The 16,377-nt window shown below is 37.2% G+C and overlaps 1 protein-coding gene across 1 annotated transcript in view; it reads left to right on the top strand.

The window, feature by feature from the left end:
* The window catches only part of LOC139959716 (uncharacterized), a 22,279-nt gene extending 5,902 nt beyond the window's left edge, over positions 1-16,377 (top strand). The window contains exons 7-20 of the mRNA XM_071957532.1: positions 349-519; positions 784-883; positions 1,255-1,381; positions 1,896-2,036; positions 2,537-2,695; positions 5,162-5,263; positions 6,250-6,456; positions 7,106-7,232; positions 8,215-8,389; positions 9,155-9,290; positions 9,766-9,876; positions 10,493-10,605; positions 13,589-13,724; positions 16,084-16,377. Of these exons, the coding sequence (XP_071813633.1) occupies positions 349-519; positions 784-883; positions 1,255-1,381; positions 1,896-2,036; positions 2,537-2,695; positions 5,162-5,263; positions 6,250-6,456; positions 7,106-7,232; positions 8,215-8,389; positions 9,155-9,290; positions 9,766-9,876; positions 10,493-10,605; positions 13,589-13,724; positions 16,084-16,305 (2,027 nt within the window). The 3' untranslated portion in view covers positions 16,306-16,377. The remainder of the gene's footprint in view (positions 1-348; positions 520-783; positions 884-1,254; positions 1,382-1,895; positions 2,037-2,536; positions 2,696-5,161; positions 5,264-6,249; positions 6,457-7,105; positions 7,233-8,214; positions 8,390-9,154; positions 9,291-9,765; positions 9,877-10,492; positions 10,606-13,588; positions 13,725-16,083) is intronic.

Raw genomic sequence — 16,377 nt, 5'->3', positions numbered from 1 at the left:
TCTTCTGTGCAACAAGGCAAGACACATGTCTTCCACAGGGTTAAGATTTTGTGTAGTGGGCGGCATCAAAGACTGACTCGATCTCATTTAGCTATTCTCAGAAAGCAGAAACCTTTTACAGCAGAATCGTAACTTTGCATTTATTCATCATGTCTGATTGTAGCTTTGGAAATAAATTGGGAAAAGCTATGCTAGTGGATTTTTCATCATCCTTTACTGTTCAAAAAAGGGGGGGGGGGGATTGGTGTGTAACCGGAACATCTCAAGATTAAAGAAAGACACTTGAATTGGAAAAATATGATGTTTCTCAATCAATTTCTTGTTTCTTGTTTTGTTGAATTTCTTTAGAGATATTCGCCATAATCAATGAACTGCATTCCTGCGCCGATCGGATAATCAATATATTCAGCAGTTCGTCCACCGTCGCCGGTGATAATTCCAACACGGAGGCCATGCTGGTCTCTGAGCCTGCCAAGCTCTGTTACGCTGTCAAGCAAGCAGCAAGGGAAGCAGCAGTCGGTGAGCATCTCTTGAAGTCTTCAATAAAATTAAAAGTATTTTGCCTCTTAAGAGAATTACATGCTATGGATGAGCTGTCAACCCATCTATCATATTTACTGCTACTATACACAGGTAATCCCCCCTGTGGATTATTCTTTCCCAAAGAAAGTAGAAATTTAAAAAAAAAGTAATATTGGGCTATACTGCCGTTTTGCAATATTTAATTAAGGAGTACCTTTTCTGCACCATGTTTGAGGTAATATTCTTTCTTGCCTCTTGCAGCCGGGGCCAAGTGTGTCCTCATCTGCGATTTGTTTTCTCGAAGGAAAAACGATCTCTCCAGGCAAGAGAGACATGAAATTATAAAGTATGCTAAGTCAAGGTGAGTACTCTTAGTTACTAGTCTTCCTTGTATCATATGCTCTCATAAGCCTCTTTTAGAGCAGTAATCAGGCATTAAGGTAAAAAATTCAAAAGTCCTGCTAAGAAGCGTACATTCAAGAAGGAGAGATATATTCTGGATTCCCAGGGACAAAATGTTTAAAAAGAGTGAACAAAATTTTGTTGCGATAGTATGGTACGTTACAACTGTAGAAAGTATTTCAAGTATTTCTTTTCCCTTGGACTATAACATACAAGGAGTTAAATTTTCAATAAGCAATGCAGAATGAGAGAAGTCCTGATTTGATTTTGTCATAAACGGTTTGTGTCGATCAGTTTCATATTTTGTTTGATTTGTTCTTCCCCACACAGAATTCCTATATTCCTAAAACAACTGCAGACATTCCTAGAAGCATTCTATTCAAAATTACGCAATATATTTTCTGACAAACTTAGTCCAGTTCAACGACATGAGGTTGCAGCATACCTTGTACCCGAAGTGAGTATTTTGTTCAATGAGAGAGGAAGTAAAAATTAGCGTGTTGAAACTGTATGTAATGCCAATACTCTGAAGTAAACAAATAGCTTAGCCAACATATAGGCAGTTGACAAAATATCCCACGGTTTCCCATCTCTGTCCTCCCCCCCCCCCCCCCATCCCTACCTCAAACCACAATGAGCACATTATAGACTGGATGAAAATGAATTCTTGGGTAACTTGAAAGTTTTTTTTTATTATTTTTTAAATAAAATCATTATTGATTTGAGGGTCTGTTTTCATGAGGTGAGGTGCAGACTATAACTTTCCCATCTCAACCACTCCCATAAATTGACAAAGGTCAAGCTTTTTGTCGTTGTTGATCTCTCTGTTGATCTCTGACTGGAAGTATACTAGCCTGATGATGATAACTTTTTTTTGGAAATGTAGCAAGGCTTCTTCCAAGATTTCTGGTGCAATATGTTATTCTTTAGTATCCTTCTCATATATTAATATTTTTGGTTTTGTTTTACAGATGAAGATCTGTGTGGACCTGATAACGAAGTTGATGGAAGACAGCCGTCAGTCTTTGAAAGAGGTCCTGCGAACGACATCCACCAAAGAGAAGCAGAAGAAGAATAACTCTGGAGACTATCTTCATAGAACAGTTCAAGCAGTGAGTTCAAGAGCTTTGGCATATTTCACTTTCTCCTCGGCGGTTTATAAGCTCCCCCACTCCTCACCCCCCTCTTCACCCCTCACCCCCTTCTGCACCCACCCCACTCCTTTGGCAGTCTGCATTGGCAAGTCTAATCATGACAGTTGTTCTTGACGGATGTTTACATTTTCGACATCAGATATTTAGAGTTACAGAGGAGAGGTTAATCTGATTATTGATACTATTAAACCAGATCCTGATCAAAGACATTTTATTTTCCTTTGTAGGGTGATCGGTGTTTTTAATGAAATTGTCCCTGTTTTGACCATAACAAACCATTAGCTTAGTACCGACAGAACCATGGATTTTTACCATTACCAGTTTAATGTTAATATGATCAGAATAATAATGCTTCAGCAATGTTTGCTTTAATTTAATAGTTTTATTGGGGGGGGGGATAATTTTCCTGAATAATTTAATTCTTTTGTTTTCTTTTCTTTGGATCGTGATGTCATAAGGCGATGCATGTAGAGGAGTTATTGAAGTTGAGATCTATGCAGAACAAACTCTCAGAGGTACTCCTGACCCTTCAGCACCGGAAGGAACTCTACGAGGCTCTCCCACAGGAAGAGAAAGTCTATGCATTGATGAAGCTCATGGAGCAATTACTCGAAGAGGTTGGTTAATTGATGTTATTTTTGCAATTTTTATCTCAATACATTACATGTATAGAGATATTGTAACAGTAAGTGGGACTCTCTCTTCTCTTAAAAATTTTTCAGCGTCTTCAAACAAAGTTCTTTTTCTCTGTAATTTCCAGAGCAAGAATATATCATATAGACCAACAAAAGTTACTATTTTTTATTCCAGAATTGTATCTCATTCTGTGACTTTTTCACCGATTTATGTCCAAATCGGGCCAATTTGGACGGAAAACACACTTTGGCAGACCTGTTTTGCACACGCTCCAAAACTTATGTTTTATGAAAGAGAATAGAATAGAACTGTCTTTCAACAGTGGTATCGTCTAAGATAGGGTCCTATGTATTATATATTTTATTAACATTTTAAACTTTCATTTGGTGTTTACAGGTAGGTATTAATAAGAATTTTACTACCTGTATATGACATTTTATGGCTTTTATTTCCTTATTTGATGGTTAAATGATTTTTCTTTCTTAAAACAACACTGAGCTGCCGCCTCTACTATTAGTAAAAAGGTCCGTTTTTGATGATTAAGCCCCGCCCCCAAGTCTGTTTTGTAGCAGATTGGCTATGACTCATAACAGCTACACGAAAATGGCTACGCTCGCGACCAATTTCTGTAGTGTAGTTAGGCACGCGAGGTGTTAGTGTATTGCATGCTAATTACATTCTGTACTGCTGAATTCCATTTAAGGATAGTACTGGTGTTCAGGTAGCTTTTCAGAGTAAGGGCCATGATAAGTTTGTTTGATTGCCCTTCATGTATTTTGTATAATTACTTATACACATTCTTGTATTTCTGAAGGCTACTTACTGTAGGCCTAGTGCATTTAAAAAATATATATATATAAGCCTAGGCCTATTAGGCTTTCAGTGATAGCCACATTAGCATTGTACTGGTGTTCAGACAGCTTTTCCTAGGAAGGACCAGGGTAAGTTTGTTTGATGGGTACGTATAAAAGAGGAGCCGGCCATAGCATCACAACTTTTATAAGACTATAAAAATTGTATAAGGTTATGTTTTATTTATAAGGATATAAGATGTATAAGGTTATATGAAGTATGTTTAGCTTTCTTTTGAACCTGTAATGTTTGACATCAAATGTACAAAGAATTAAAATAAAATAACAAAATGGAGAGGAACTGAGGTGGCTATTAGGGGAAGAGGAGGCCACCCATCACTTGCATATAAAAACTTGTAATCTTCTTTTACATTATTTTTTTCCAAGTCATAAATCCATGAAATCTTCATGTCCAAAAATTGAGATGGAAAAACGTGGGTTGTTTTGATATCTAGAAATGGACACAGTTTTGATGGTAGTCACCACTACAGTAACATACATAGGTCAATAGGCCTAGCTCTCAAGGCAGGCATCAAGAATATGGTCGAGTTATGCGCCTCTTCTAATTTGGCTGTTGTCATTGACGTCAAACTATATGACCAAAAAGTCCAACAGAGACTGACCTAAGATGAAGGATACCACATAAAAAACAAGTTCTTAGGTATTCTGTGACATTACTAAACCTTGCAATGTCGTTCTTTCGACTAACAGGCAATGAGCGCTAAAGGCAAGATTAGCAGGATTAAGTGTAACCTGCAGAGACTATTCGTGGCAAAGTAGCAAAAATGCAAGTTATGTATTTGTTGTACCATGATTGATATTGATAATTGTAGAGACAGAGAAGATTTGAAATTAGGAATCAAAATGAAAACTTCCAGTATTGAGATACTGCATCATTGATGCGGTTTTATTCATTCTTGCAAGGCACCCTCACAGGACGAGCAAGTTACAAAGGTGAAGGTTTCAAGGCTAAGACCAAGGCCGCTTCACACGACTGTACTAAAGTTATTTCCTTGCCATTTGCAACTTGTCACATTCGTGCTTGGTAGTGTGTACAATTGGAAGAGTCTCTCCTAGGACACTACAGTGCACCATGTCCATTATGTTCCCCCTGAGAGATGGCCCATAGGTTACAGCTACAATCCAGCACAGACAGCTTCATTTACAAGTTACCAATCTGGTCCTCATGTATACATCTCAGTGAAGAGAGACAGTTACGCTCAACTATAATCCTTAGTCGCCAGTCCATTGAGTTAACTACTAGACCACAACCTCAGTCAATGAAATGATGAATGAAATGAAATGAAATTTACATGTTTGCTTTCATAAAATAACTTTTACTGTATCTACTCCTTGTAAGATTTCACATGTTTGATTGTTACCCAGCAAATGTTAAATCATTCAATAAGTTAACAATGAAGTTTTGTTTCAAGTGGTCATGTGACTATAAAGACATCACACTGACTTTGTGTGACCTGCTTTTAGTCTTACATTCCCCTAGTTTACAAAAGATGACGACATTTGCATATATATATATGTGCTAATTTTTTGTTTGACTAATTTACTGTTGAAATCTTTGTCTTCCGTACATTTCAGATTCCTTTGGTTTTATCAAAAGCTAATAGATTAAGTGAGGCCTATGGAAATCTACCAATGAGAAAGTGGAAGTTTTACTTCAAGATGGCCACATCAAAAGTGGTGAGAATTTCTTTTTTCATTGTTTGACGTTTTCGTGTCTCATTTCATTTAGTCTGGTCTCCCATCATGGATAGATAGGTACAGGTCATGCCATCTCTTTCAGTACTGATATACAGCATACCATCATACATTGTCTAGTAGGTATAGTCAGTCATTGGGTTAGCAGATGTCCCCACTAAGACCCACTAAGTCTGTCTCTGTCATATCTGTCAACCCAATAGGTGGGCGTTTTATAATATTTGAAAACCCAGTGAGTTACTCATAGTCATGAACTAATGGGGTACCCACAATGTTTTAACCTATGCCATCTTTTCAGTATTGATTTCTTGCCTACTGTAATATTTAATTGTACAGTGTAATATTTACAGTGAAGTCTCAACCATGGATAGACAGGTACTACCACCCATCATGTCAACCGACGCCATATATCTACATGAAATCACTTTTATTCATCGTGGTGTCATGCCTTAACATTTTTGCTTAGAAATCGGTGGCTCCTCTTGATGACAGTTTGTATAAAACTTGCAGTCTTGAACATATTTGGTCAAACAGAGTCATAATCATACAACGGATGTGACAGGAAGGATAGGCTTGTGTTATTCCACAAAAAAAAAAAACATGGTAGCACAGTTTCAAGCATATAAACTTGGTGGGGAATATGATCGTTGATTTAAAAAGAGGTTAGGGACTAGTGTTATAGAATATGCACTTATTTTTGGTTTTTCCTAATTTACTAACTGTATTCCGGAAATGAGAGTCATACAAGTGGTTACTGTTTGTGAGTTGTACAAACGATAGTAACTTACTATACCCGATTATAATGTTTGATACTTTATGTATTAATGCATGACTTAAAGTGTGATTTGACCTTCATTCTGGCCGTTTAAAAGTATCGGTATCAGGCCGATATCGGGATTGGAGTGTCAGATATCGGCCAAAACCGATATTAGCAATATCAGCACAACACTACTATTTGATTACCCTAGGCTTGGGGACTCCAGAAAGCATCTGCCAATAAAGCCTTCCTGCAACCTGTCGTTAAAAAGTGCTGTGACCTTGTACATCGAGATTCTTTCTCCCAGACTGCCTCAGCGTTGGGCCTATTGGAACCTGTTGGCCACAAACCAGGTACCAGCCATGAAGGAGCCTCACCTGGTGGCAGTGGAGATAGATTAAGCAGTGATGCTCTTTTGGTATGTCTTACCTCTTTCATGTATTTAAGGCTTGTCAACAATTTTGTGATTGATTCATTGATTGATGAATTTAACGATTTTCTTATCTATGAAAATCCCTACATCTTGGGGTTGTTCGTATTGGGTTTATGCCACATGCGAATATGAGTAAACTAAGAAAATTTTACCCCTAAACGGTATTTAAAGTGGTCTTGCCGAGAAGGGCCGATAACTTGATATGCCCCTAGGTCATATAATGGACCACCCCATCGAGCACTGGTGAGCAACATAGGGCCCCTGTGTAAAATTTCCTGTGGCCTTCAAGGTCTTAAGTGCCATTAATGCTTCATGTGGAACCTTATAATATCACAGAAATATAATTCAGTCATTTGACAGGAATATGTATTTTGTGGAGAGTTTTGTAAGTATCAGGCCTGCTGCTTGTTATAGAATATTTCAACATTAAAGGCAGACCTTTACTTTCCTATGTAAATATTTCCAATGACAATATCTTGTCACGGGAGTAGGAACATCTGTGTGTCATTAAACACCCACGGATTGGGTGCAAAATTTCACTGTGCCCTGCAGGATTAATCGCACACCCACCTATGCCCGTAGAAAAATGCTTCCAAATTGTAATTAATTTATTTTTCTTTCCCAACTTTGACAGTATTCAGGGGTGGAGTCATGGAAGACTCCCCCAACCTCAGGAGAGAGCAGGTTAGCCAGACTTTTATCAGACCTCTTTGATTCTGGGGAAGACACAGACATGGTCTTTGAAATAATTCAGGTCAAAGGTAAGTACCTCTCACGCACCCCCCTTCTTGTCCAGAAACAAGAAATTTTTGTTTTCTTTCTCACTTTTGCTTAAGAGCTTTTCATCATCCATTTTAATACATCGTGAGAGGTTCAAGGAGTCATGTGCTAACTCAAGTGAGTAGATTCTAATCTCAAGTAAATAGATTCTAATCTCAAGTAAATAGATTCTAATCTCAAGTAAATAGATTCTCATCTCAAGTAAATAGATTCTAATCTCAAGTAAATAGATTCTAATCTCAAGTAAATAGATTCTAATCTCAAGTAAATAGATTCTAATCTCAAGTAAATAGATTCTTATTTCAAGCAAATAGATTCTAATCTCAAATAAGTAGATTCTAATCTCAAGCAAATAGATTCTAATCTCAAGTAAATAGATTCTAATCTCAAGTAAATAGATTCTAATCTCAAGTAAATAGATTCTAATCTCAAGTAAATAGATTCTAATCTCAAGTAAATAGATTCTAATCTCAAGTAAATAGATTCTAATCTCAAGTAAATAGATTCTAATCTCAAGTAAATAGATTCTAATCTCAAGTAAATAGATTCTAATCTCAAGTAAATAGATTCTAATCTCAAGTAAATAGATTCTAATCTCAAGTAAATAGATTCTAATCTCAAGTAAATAGATTCTAATCTCAAGTGAATAGATTCTAATCTCAAATAAATTGATTCTAATCTCAAGTAAATAGATTCTTAATTTTTATTTGAGATTCTCATTTTGGTGGCTTCCAGTACTGCTGCTTAAACCAATCTGATCAAAGTTTGACTTGATTTTAGACCACTGTTGGCTGCTTTGTGTTGTGACAATTTATATCACTTTCACCTAATTTATTTTCTTAGAAGGTTTAAAATTCTTGATGTGCAGCACCTTCCTTTGCTATCATGTCCAGGGTAGGAGAAATATATTCTAATTATGAGCAGGTATTGTTACGGAGAACTTTTCTGGTAAAATCCTTTCAGAGGAGCCAGCAGACATAATCGTGGATCACACTCAGGGTGGTACGCCGGTGGAGACGCAGGGTAGCGAGAGGGTAGAAGAAGTCAGAGTGCTGAAAGCTCATCGTGCAATCATCGCAGCCAGATGTGACTGGTTTAGGAGAGCCTTAATGAGTGGCATGAGAGAATCTATAGACAAGTAAGGAGTCTCACATCTCTTGTGTTCACCACTAAGAGATTGATTACGAATAGAAATGCTATCTGTGAAAATTACTATCATGAATAGGAAGTATCTATTGCCCTCATCTCAGTCTTTAGCAATAAATGAATAATAACAAATAAATTCCATCTGTCAAATTATGATTACCGGGAGAAAAAATAGCACATCTCAATGTTTATCGGTAAGTGTATGATTAAGAAAAGAAAAATGGTCTCCCACCGCCATCTTTACCAGGTAATCTATGTTTACAAAGACAGGTCAACATCTTTATCTGTACCAGTGAAACGATATGATTATGCAAATAAAAGTACGTATTTGTCCATATCAATATCGTCCACTTAATTGTATGGTTAGGAAAGAAAGTAAGTGTTCACCTATGGCCATGGATACCGGTAAATTTACAAATACTGACAGAAATCTCATTTCTATATTTAACCAGTGAAAAGATGATTAGGAATAGAAATAATTATTTTAGCAAGTATTTATGGGTCATCATTTTTACCAGAGAACATGTCACTATGAAAGAATGCCCATTGAATGTTGATGAGGAGTGACTTTCCATCAGTTTGTGGGAAGTTTTTGGTTCTTTTATACTAGCCTGGAATTTAATTTTTAATGCAAAGATAAATGTGAATTTGATAATGGACGTCATGTACAGGATGTGTTTTTGCTTGTCGTACGTTAGCCAAATCTGAATTGTTACATATTTTGTTTTTCTTTGTCATTTGCTTCGTTCCTCTGCAGGAAAATAGAAGTGCACGATATAGATCCAGACCTGTTTGTGCAGTTTGTTCGATACCTTTACAGCGGTCAGCTAGACACCGGTGCTATGAGCATAGACCAGCTCGCAGATATGATGGCTGTTAGCGATAGATATGAGGTAATGAAGAGGGGAAAACTGTATCAGAATAAAAGAGCTAAATAAGAGAGATCAGTAATTTTAAAATTTTACACCAGCTTGGAGATATGATGGCTGTTAGCAATAGATATGAGGTAATGACAAGGGGAAAACTGTATTAGAATATAAAATACCAAAATAAGAAAGATCAGTTATTTAAACTTATACACCAGTTTGGAGATATGATGGCTGTTAGCAATAGATAATGAGGTAATGAAGCGGGGAAACTATCAGAATAAATAAAAAGTCTCTCTTCAAAATAAGGTTGTCACATTCAAATCCCATATCCTACACCAAAACAGGTCAAATTTTCAAATATTGTCTTCATCATTTTCTCAATACTTTTGGAGGAAAACAAAAACAGAAAATAAGTCATATCAATGTCCTTTATCATAACTGATTCATCCCTGATTTGATACTTGGGTTTTTTTGGTTTTCGTTTTTTTCCCCTCATCAGATGGATAACTTGAAGAAAGTCTGCGAAGGTGCTCTAAAATCGAGGCTAGATGAGGAGTCTGTTCTATTTCTTCTCAGCGTTGCTGATCAATTCCATGCATCTACGCTGAGAGTAAGATAAACTCCTTCATTCTCATATCTTCATCTCCCTGGTCTCCCCCTCTGAACAAAAGGAGCCAGTTTTCCGATGAATTTTCAACATTTATTCCTGCCATAATCGTTTGGGAATACAACTCTTGTGTTGTACCACAAATTGATCTGACCCCCCACCCCACCCCCCTACAAGCTGCAGGAGAGATTTTTTTTTGCTAAAATAGACAATCAAATGTGTTTGAGATAAAAGAAAGACTCAGTGGGTGATCCCAAATGTTACATGAGCAAGGTTGATCACAGGTGAGTCTATCTTTCTAGCAGTACTCCTGTTTTACGAAAGTAAATTTTCACAGTCCCGAAGGGTGACGTGACAACTTATAGCATAGTAAGGAATGCTAGTGAAGCGAAGACTTGAGGGAGTAGTGCAACTCTGCTGTACAATATATAGGCAAATATGCTATACCAAAGTAAAGCTGCATAGTGCTGTTTGTAGACAGGAACCATAGTGCGATAGTGCGCGATATGAGAAATAATTCAGAGACTTAAAAACTGCTACACAAAACTGGAAGTCTAAGTTATTCCCTAGGTTTATATTGATCATATTTTCTCCATTTTCTTTATTTTTCTCTGCCTAGGAAGCATCTATCAGCTATGTGATCGAGCATCCATTGGTGGTTCAAGCAGAGGACTTTGAGGAACTCCCAGAAAATTTACAAAACGAAGTCACAAAACTGGTCAGCCGCCACAGGTAGGTTTGGAAAGTCTTACAACTACATTGAATGCTCTGAATGAAGCCAGAAGACATTTTCAAGATTGAAGTGGTCACTTTTCACAAGCTGGTCTGTATCTAGTTGGTCCTAATCTAGCGAGTCTGTATCTGGCTGGTCTGTGTCTAGCTGGTCTGTATCTGCCGGTCTTTATCTAGGTGGTCTGTATCTGGCCGGTCTGTCTGGCCAGTCTGTATCAGGCCGGTATGTATCTGTCCTGTCTGTATCTAGCTGGTCTGTATCTGGTCGGTCTGTATCTAGCTGGGCTGTATCTGGTCAGTCTGTATCTAACTGTATGTAGCTGGTCTGTATCTGGCCAGTCTGCATCTGGCCGGTCTGTCTGGCCAGTCTGTATCAGGCCGGTATGTATCTGTCCTGTCTGTATCTAGCTGGTCTGTATCTGGTCGGTCTGTATCTAGCTGGGCTGTATCTGGTTGGTCTGTATCAGGCTGGTCTGTATCTAGCTGGTCTGTATCAGGCTGGGCTGTTGCCACTCAAAGAAGTTTGGAAAACCATTTTGCATGTGTTGTTTAAGTACCAGAAATAAATGTGTGTAGTGGCCATATTTACCAAATGTACCTACCAAGCAGTACCACAAATTAGATGCCAATCGTTTGAACTGAAATACATTTTCTCCAGAAAGTGAACCTTCATTAGCCAGTATTCACTGTGTTTATAAAAATTTGAGATAAATCTTTTCATAGTCAACCTAGTGGTATGTATTAGTGTGAGATTTTATTTTCAAATATTAGAGAGTGTTCTTCAAACTGGATGCAATAGGCTGCTTTAACTACAATGAGAAAATGAGTTTATTACTGTGTCCGAGAGGCATTTTGAAATTATGAACAAACCTTGGGAAGCGCAAGGAAAGTTTCATATGGTTCAAGTACCAGTACTTTGTGTCTTTGTAAAAAAAGATGCAGTGTCCCACAATTTTGCATTACTCTGACAAGTGTGCCCGTTATGTTTTAAGCATGAGTGGTCTTCTAGCCTACCTCATTGCACATTGCTTATCTGGGTCTGACAATATGTTTCTCTCTTGATGTGTGCTCCAAGGAGTATAAAGAACAAGGAAAATTGTGACCAGAATGGCATTCAAATTGGTATCCCTCTTTCTTTGTTTCCCTTTATTTATTCGAAATCTGCTTTCTGGTACAGAATGAAAATAGAAAAATATCGTAATACTAATATTTATAATATTATAACTCACAGGAAGAGGCACAGCCAAAAGCTTGAATGGACATGCAAATCATTATTTATGCAAAAAATAGATGAAACAACAGCTAATGAAATAGATCAACAAAATTAGAGAAAGCATTTTGAACTTGCATAAAATTAACTTTGTTCTAATTCTTCTTTGTTGACTTCAGTTAAACTGAGGAGACTTGAGGTACTTTTCAACGTTTATTGCAAACTTAAATTTAAGAAAGAATTCCTCGATACAAGGATTCTTGTGACTAGTTTGGTAAATAGAATTTTTCACATGTAGAATTTTCACATAAAAATGTATATGAATGGATACATCCATTTCCAAAGCCTTAAAAGATATCTTTTTTTGGGAAGAAAAATTGCTTTCTTAAAAATCAGTTTTCCACTTCTAAAATAAATTTCACGTGAACTGACAATCCCAAAATAAGTTCTCCAGACTTTCAACCTGTGTTGTACAGAAGGAACACTGGCTATGACTCGGCATTTGAAAACCTTTCCAGTCGTTCTCCGTAAATCATTAACAGCATTATTCCATTTTACTAATACTGTCGGTTTGTTGGTAATACAAGTTAAACCAAGTGCAGGTTTCTTGGTAATACAAGTTTAACCAATTGCAGTTGTGATTAATAGAGTCAGCTGTTATACAGCCAGTCCTTCTCCAATCCAGGGGAATACAATCAATTAAACCAAAGTATAAAGATAATGGGAATCTATTAATCTGAAATCGGGGCATGAACCTATCATACGACATTGGATTACCATACTGATCAAACAGGTCGCTGACATATAATACATTCCTCTTAAACAGAAGATTATACATAACCAACGCATCATCTACAGGAATAAAGGAATTATTCCAGATGAATTGGTTACCAAAATTCTCAGTTGGACTGTTTAAACGAAATCAATTCATGCGGCCAATATATTTGATCTGCAATGCAACCGTGCGTTTTATGAATAAATATGAACTCTGATTTACGCATATGAAGATATGCAAAAAGTTGTCTGCGCTTCTTAGCCTACCTGAGCCCTCTTGCGTTATACCAAAAAAAAATTGTAAATCAGCTGCCATGACTTGTACTAGACAAATAACATAAACAGAACGCAGGGCTCGACCACAAGCTTACAGTGATGTGACTGTAGTGGTACGTTTGTTCTTAATAGATAGATATGGCGGTATGGGATTTAGAGTAATTATCCTATTGTTTCAAGTTCCATCAGTTGTGTGTTTATACAAAAGATGCAGTGTCTCTCTCACTGACACAGATGTTTTCCTTAGGTAGCCTATAGGTCATACTCAGAAACCGAGGAAAAAGGTTAATTCTGCCTGCACAAAAGAAAAGGGTCGGCCCACAATCTTGCATTGATATGGCAAGTAGACCATTTAGCTTATGGCATGAGTAGCCTTCTGGCTTACCGCACACATTGCTCATCTGGGTGTGAGGTTACATTTCTCTCTCAAGGTGTATTTCTTATATATAGAAAATTAATTGAGAACGCCTGCTCTAATGTGTGGCAATGGAAATCTCAACCATAACACATTCTTGGAATTAACTTTGCTCCTCGCGTACCTGTCTCCTCACAACCTTAGCACCAGTTCTACCGTGCCTTATAATCTACTTCAAGTTGGAATGTAGGTCGGGAACAGTCTACATAAAAGAACAATTTGTTTGTGACTTAACTGATGCTGATATACAAGACTTCCAACAAAATTTGAAATAGCTGAAATGTAGCATTTTTTTTCTTTACTTGTAGACAAGACGATAGTTGTGATCCAGTGCACAGGTACAAGGGTCTCCAGTACGACTCTGATTCTTCCGATTCTTCAGACTACAGCCGTGACGTTCAGGGTTTAGCTTCGGGCTTAATGGACCTCAGGACTGGACCAGGGGTAAGCGTGTGGTATATAAAAATAAGTAACTGAACCTTGTGTGATAAGGTAATAATTAGGGTAGATTATTGAACTAGAGGTAATTGTGTGATACATAAACTAGGTTTAATAGACTATGTTTAAATAATGTAATATTTTTGCAACAGTTTGTAGGACTAAAGCCAAGTGTTTGATACATGAAATAGATCAATGAAACACTAGTAGTAACGTAACATATGGCAATAGGTTACTGGACTAGAGGTAAGTATTAGATAAATGTAGAAGGGTTGCTGGACCATGAATAAGAATATGATATAATTAGTAGATTACTGGACCATGTGTAAAAATGAAATCAATGCAATAGGTTACTGGACTACAGGTAAGTATGAGATACATGTAGAAGGGTTGCTGGACCAGGAATCAGAATATAATATATGTAGTAGATTACTGTACTGGACTTAAAATTATTAATTCAATGCAATAGGTTACTGGACTAGAGGTAAGTATGAGATACATGTAGAAGGGTTGCTGGACCAGGAATAAGAATATGATATAATTAGTAGATTACTGGACCATGTGTAAAAATGAAATCAATGCAATAGGTTACTGGACTACAGGTAAGTATGAGATACATGTAGAAGGGTTGCTGGACCAGGAATCAGAATATAATATATGTAGTAGATTACTGTACTGGACTTAAAATTATTAATTCAATGCAATAGGTTACTGGACTAGAGGTAAGTATGAGATACATGTAGAAGGGTTGCTGGACCAGGAATAAGAATATGATATAATTAGTAGATTACTGGACCATGTGTAAAATGAAACCAATGCAATAGGTTAGTGGACTAGAGGTAAGTATGATGAGATAAATGTGTTAAGGTTGCTTGACCAGGAATAAGAATATGATATATGTAGTACATTACTGGACCATGTGTAAATATGAAATCAATGCAATAGGTTACTGGACTAGAGGTAAGTATGATGAGATAAATGTGATAAGTTGCTGGACCAGGAATAAGAATATGATATATGTAGTAGATTACTGGACCATGTGTAAAATGAAATCAATGCAATAGGCTACTGGACTAGAGGTAAGTATGATGAGATAAATGTGATAAGGTTGCTGGACCAGGAATAAGAATATGATATATGTAGTAGATTACTGGACCATGTTTAAATATGAAATCAATGCAATAGGTTATTGGACTAGAGGTAAGTATGATGAGATAAATGTGATAAGTTGCTGGACCAGGAATAAGAATATGATATATGTAGTAGATTACTGGACCATGTGTAAAATGAAATCAATGCAATAGGCTACTGGACTAGAGGTAAGTATGATGAGATAAATGTGATAAGGTTGCTGGACCAGGAATAAGAATATGATATATGTAGTAGATTACTGGACCATGTGTAAATATGAAATCAATGCAATAGGTTATTGGACTAGAGGTAAGTATGAGATACATGTAGAAGGGTTGCTGGACCAGGAATAAGAATATGATATAATTAGTAGATTACTGGATCATGTGTAAAATGAAACCAATGCAATAGGTTAGTGGACTAGAGGTAAGTATGATGAGATAAATGTGATAAGGTTGCTGGACCAGGAATAAGAATATGAATAAGTATAAGAATATAGTAGATTACTGGACCATGTGTAAAAACTGAAATCCATTGCAATAAGTTACTGGACTACAGGTAAGTATGAGATACATGTGATAAAGTTGCTGGACCAGGAATAAGAATATGATATATGTAGTAGATTACTGGACCATGTGTAAGAAATTAAATCCATTGCAACTGATTACCTGCATACAGGTAACTCTAAAAGCATTTATTAGGCAACTGGATGATGAGTTTTACTAATAAAGACGATATATCTGATGGACTGCTAGACGTTTAGGCTTAAACACATTTAATAGATGAAGTTGACATTACAAAATCACCCAGTTGATAGCGCTAAGTCTTTTTTCAAAGTTATCACAGTTTACACCTTTCTACTGTCCAACTAATTTATGGTCATAAGATAGATGACATGGGGTTACCCCCTCACCCATCCCCCGCCACTTTCTTCTCTGTATGAGTTATGAAGTAATCTTCTAGTGCACAAATCTAAAACACCTCAGCAGGAAAGTAAAGATGCTGTATGCTTTATAGCTGGTAGTCATTATTGGTTTGCTTTGCTAAGAATGGATGTGTATTATTTTCTGATAACAAGTAACACCCAGCCCCCCCCCACCCCCCATCTCCTCTCCTCCCACTCAGTGGACTTAAAGCATGAAATAATCAGAGAATGCTGCCGTGATCTGTTGTGTTGTCATGAGTAGTAAAGAAGGGATGAAACTAAACACGTTTCCTGTGTATTTCCTTTCAGATTGCACCTCTTCAGCTGCCAAGTTACTCGGGCTCATCTGATGAGGAGGTCGCAGGGGGCGAGAGCGTCCACGTGGACGCGTCCAGACTGGAAGAAACTGTCCAACAACTTAAAGAGGTCCTCGGAGAAGAAATACCCAACGAGGAACTTAGGAGATTGGCCAGAGCAGCTGATTATGACGTTAACAGAGCCGTCAACTTCTTCTTTAACGTCACCAGCTGAGACTAATTCATTTATGGCATCTAAAAACTTTGTACATTGTTCTGCCGAAGATGCGGAGTGAAAGTCTGTGGG

The sequence above is a fragment of the Apostichopus japonicus genome, chromosome 19 (genome assembly GCF_037975245.1).
Source record: "Apostichopus japonicus isolate 1M-3 chromosome 19, ASM3797524v1, whole genome shotgun sequence".
Lineage (NCBI taxonomy): Eukaryota > Metazoa > Echinodermata > Holothuroidea > Aspidochirotida > Stichopodidae > Apostichopus > Apostichopus japonicus.
Note: the sequence above shows the minus strand (reverse complement) of the source record. Positions and strands in the feature narration are given on the sequence as shown.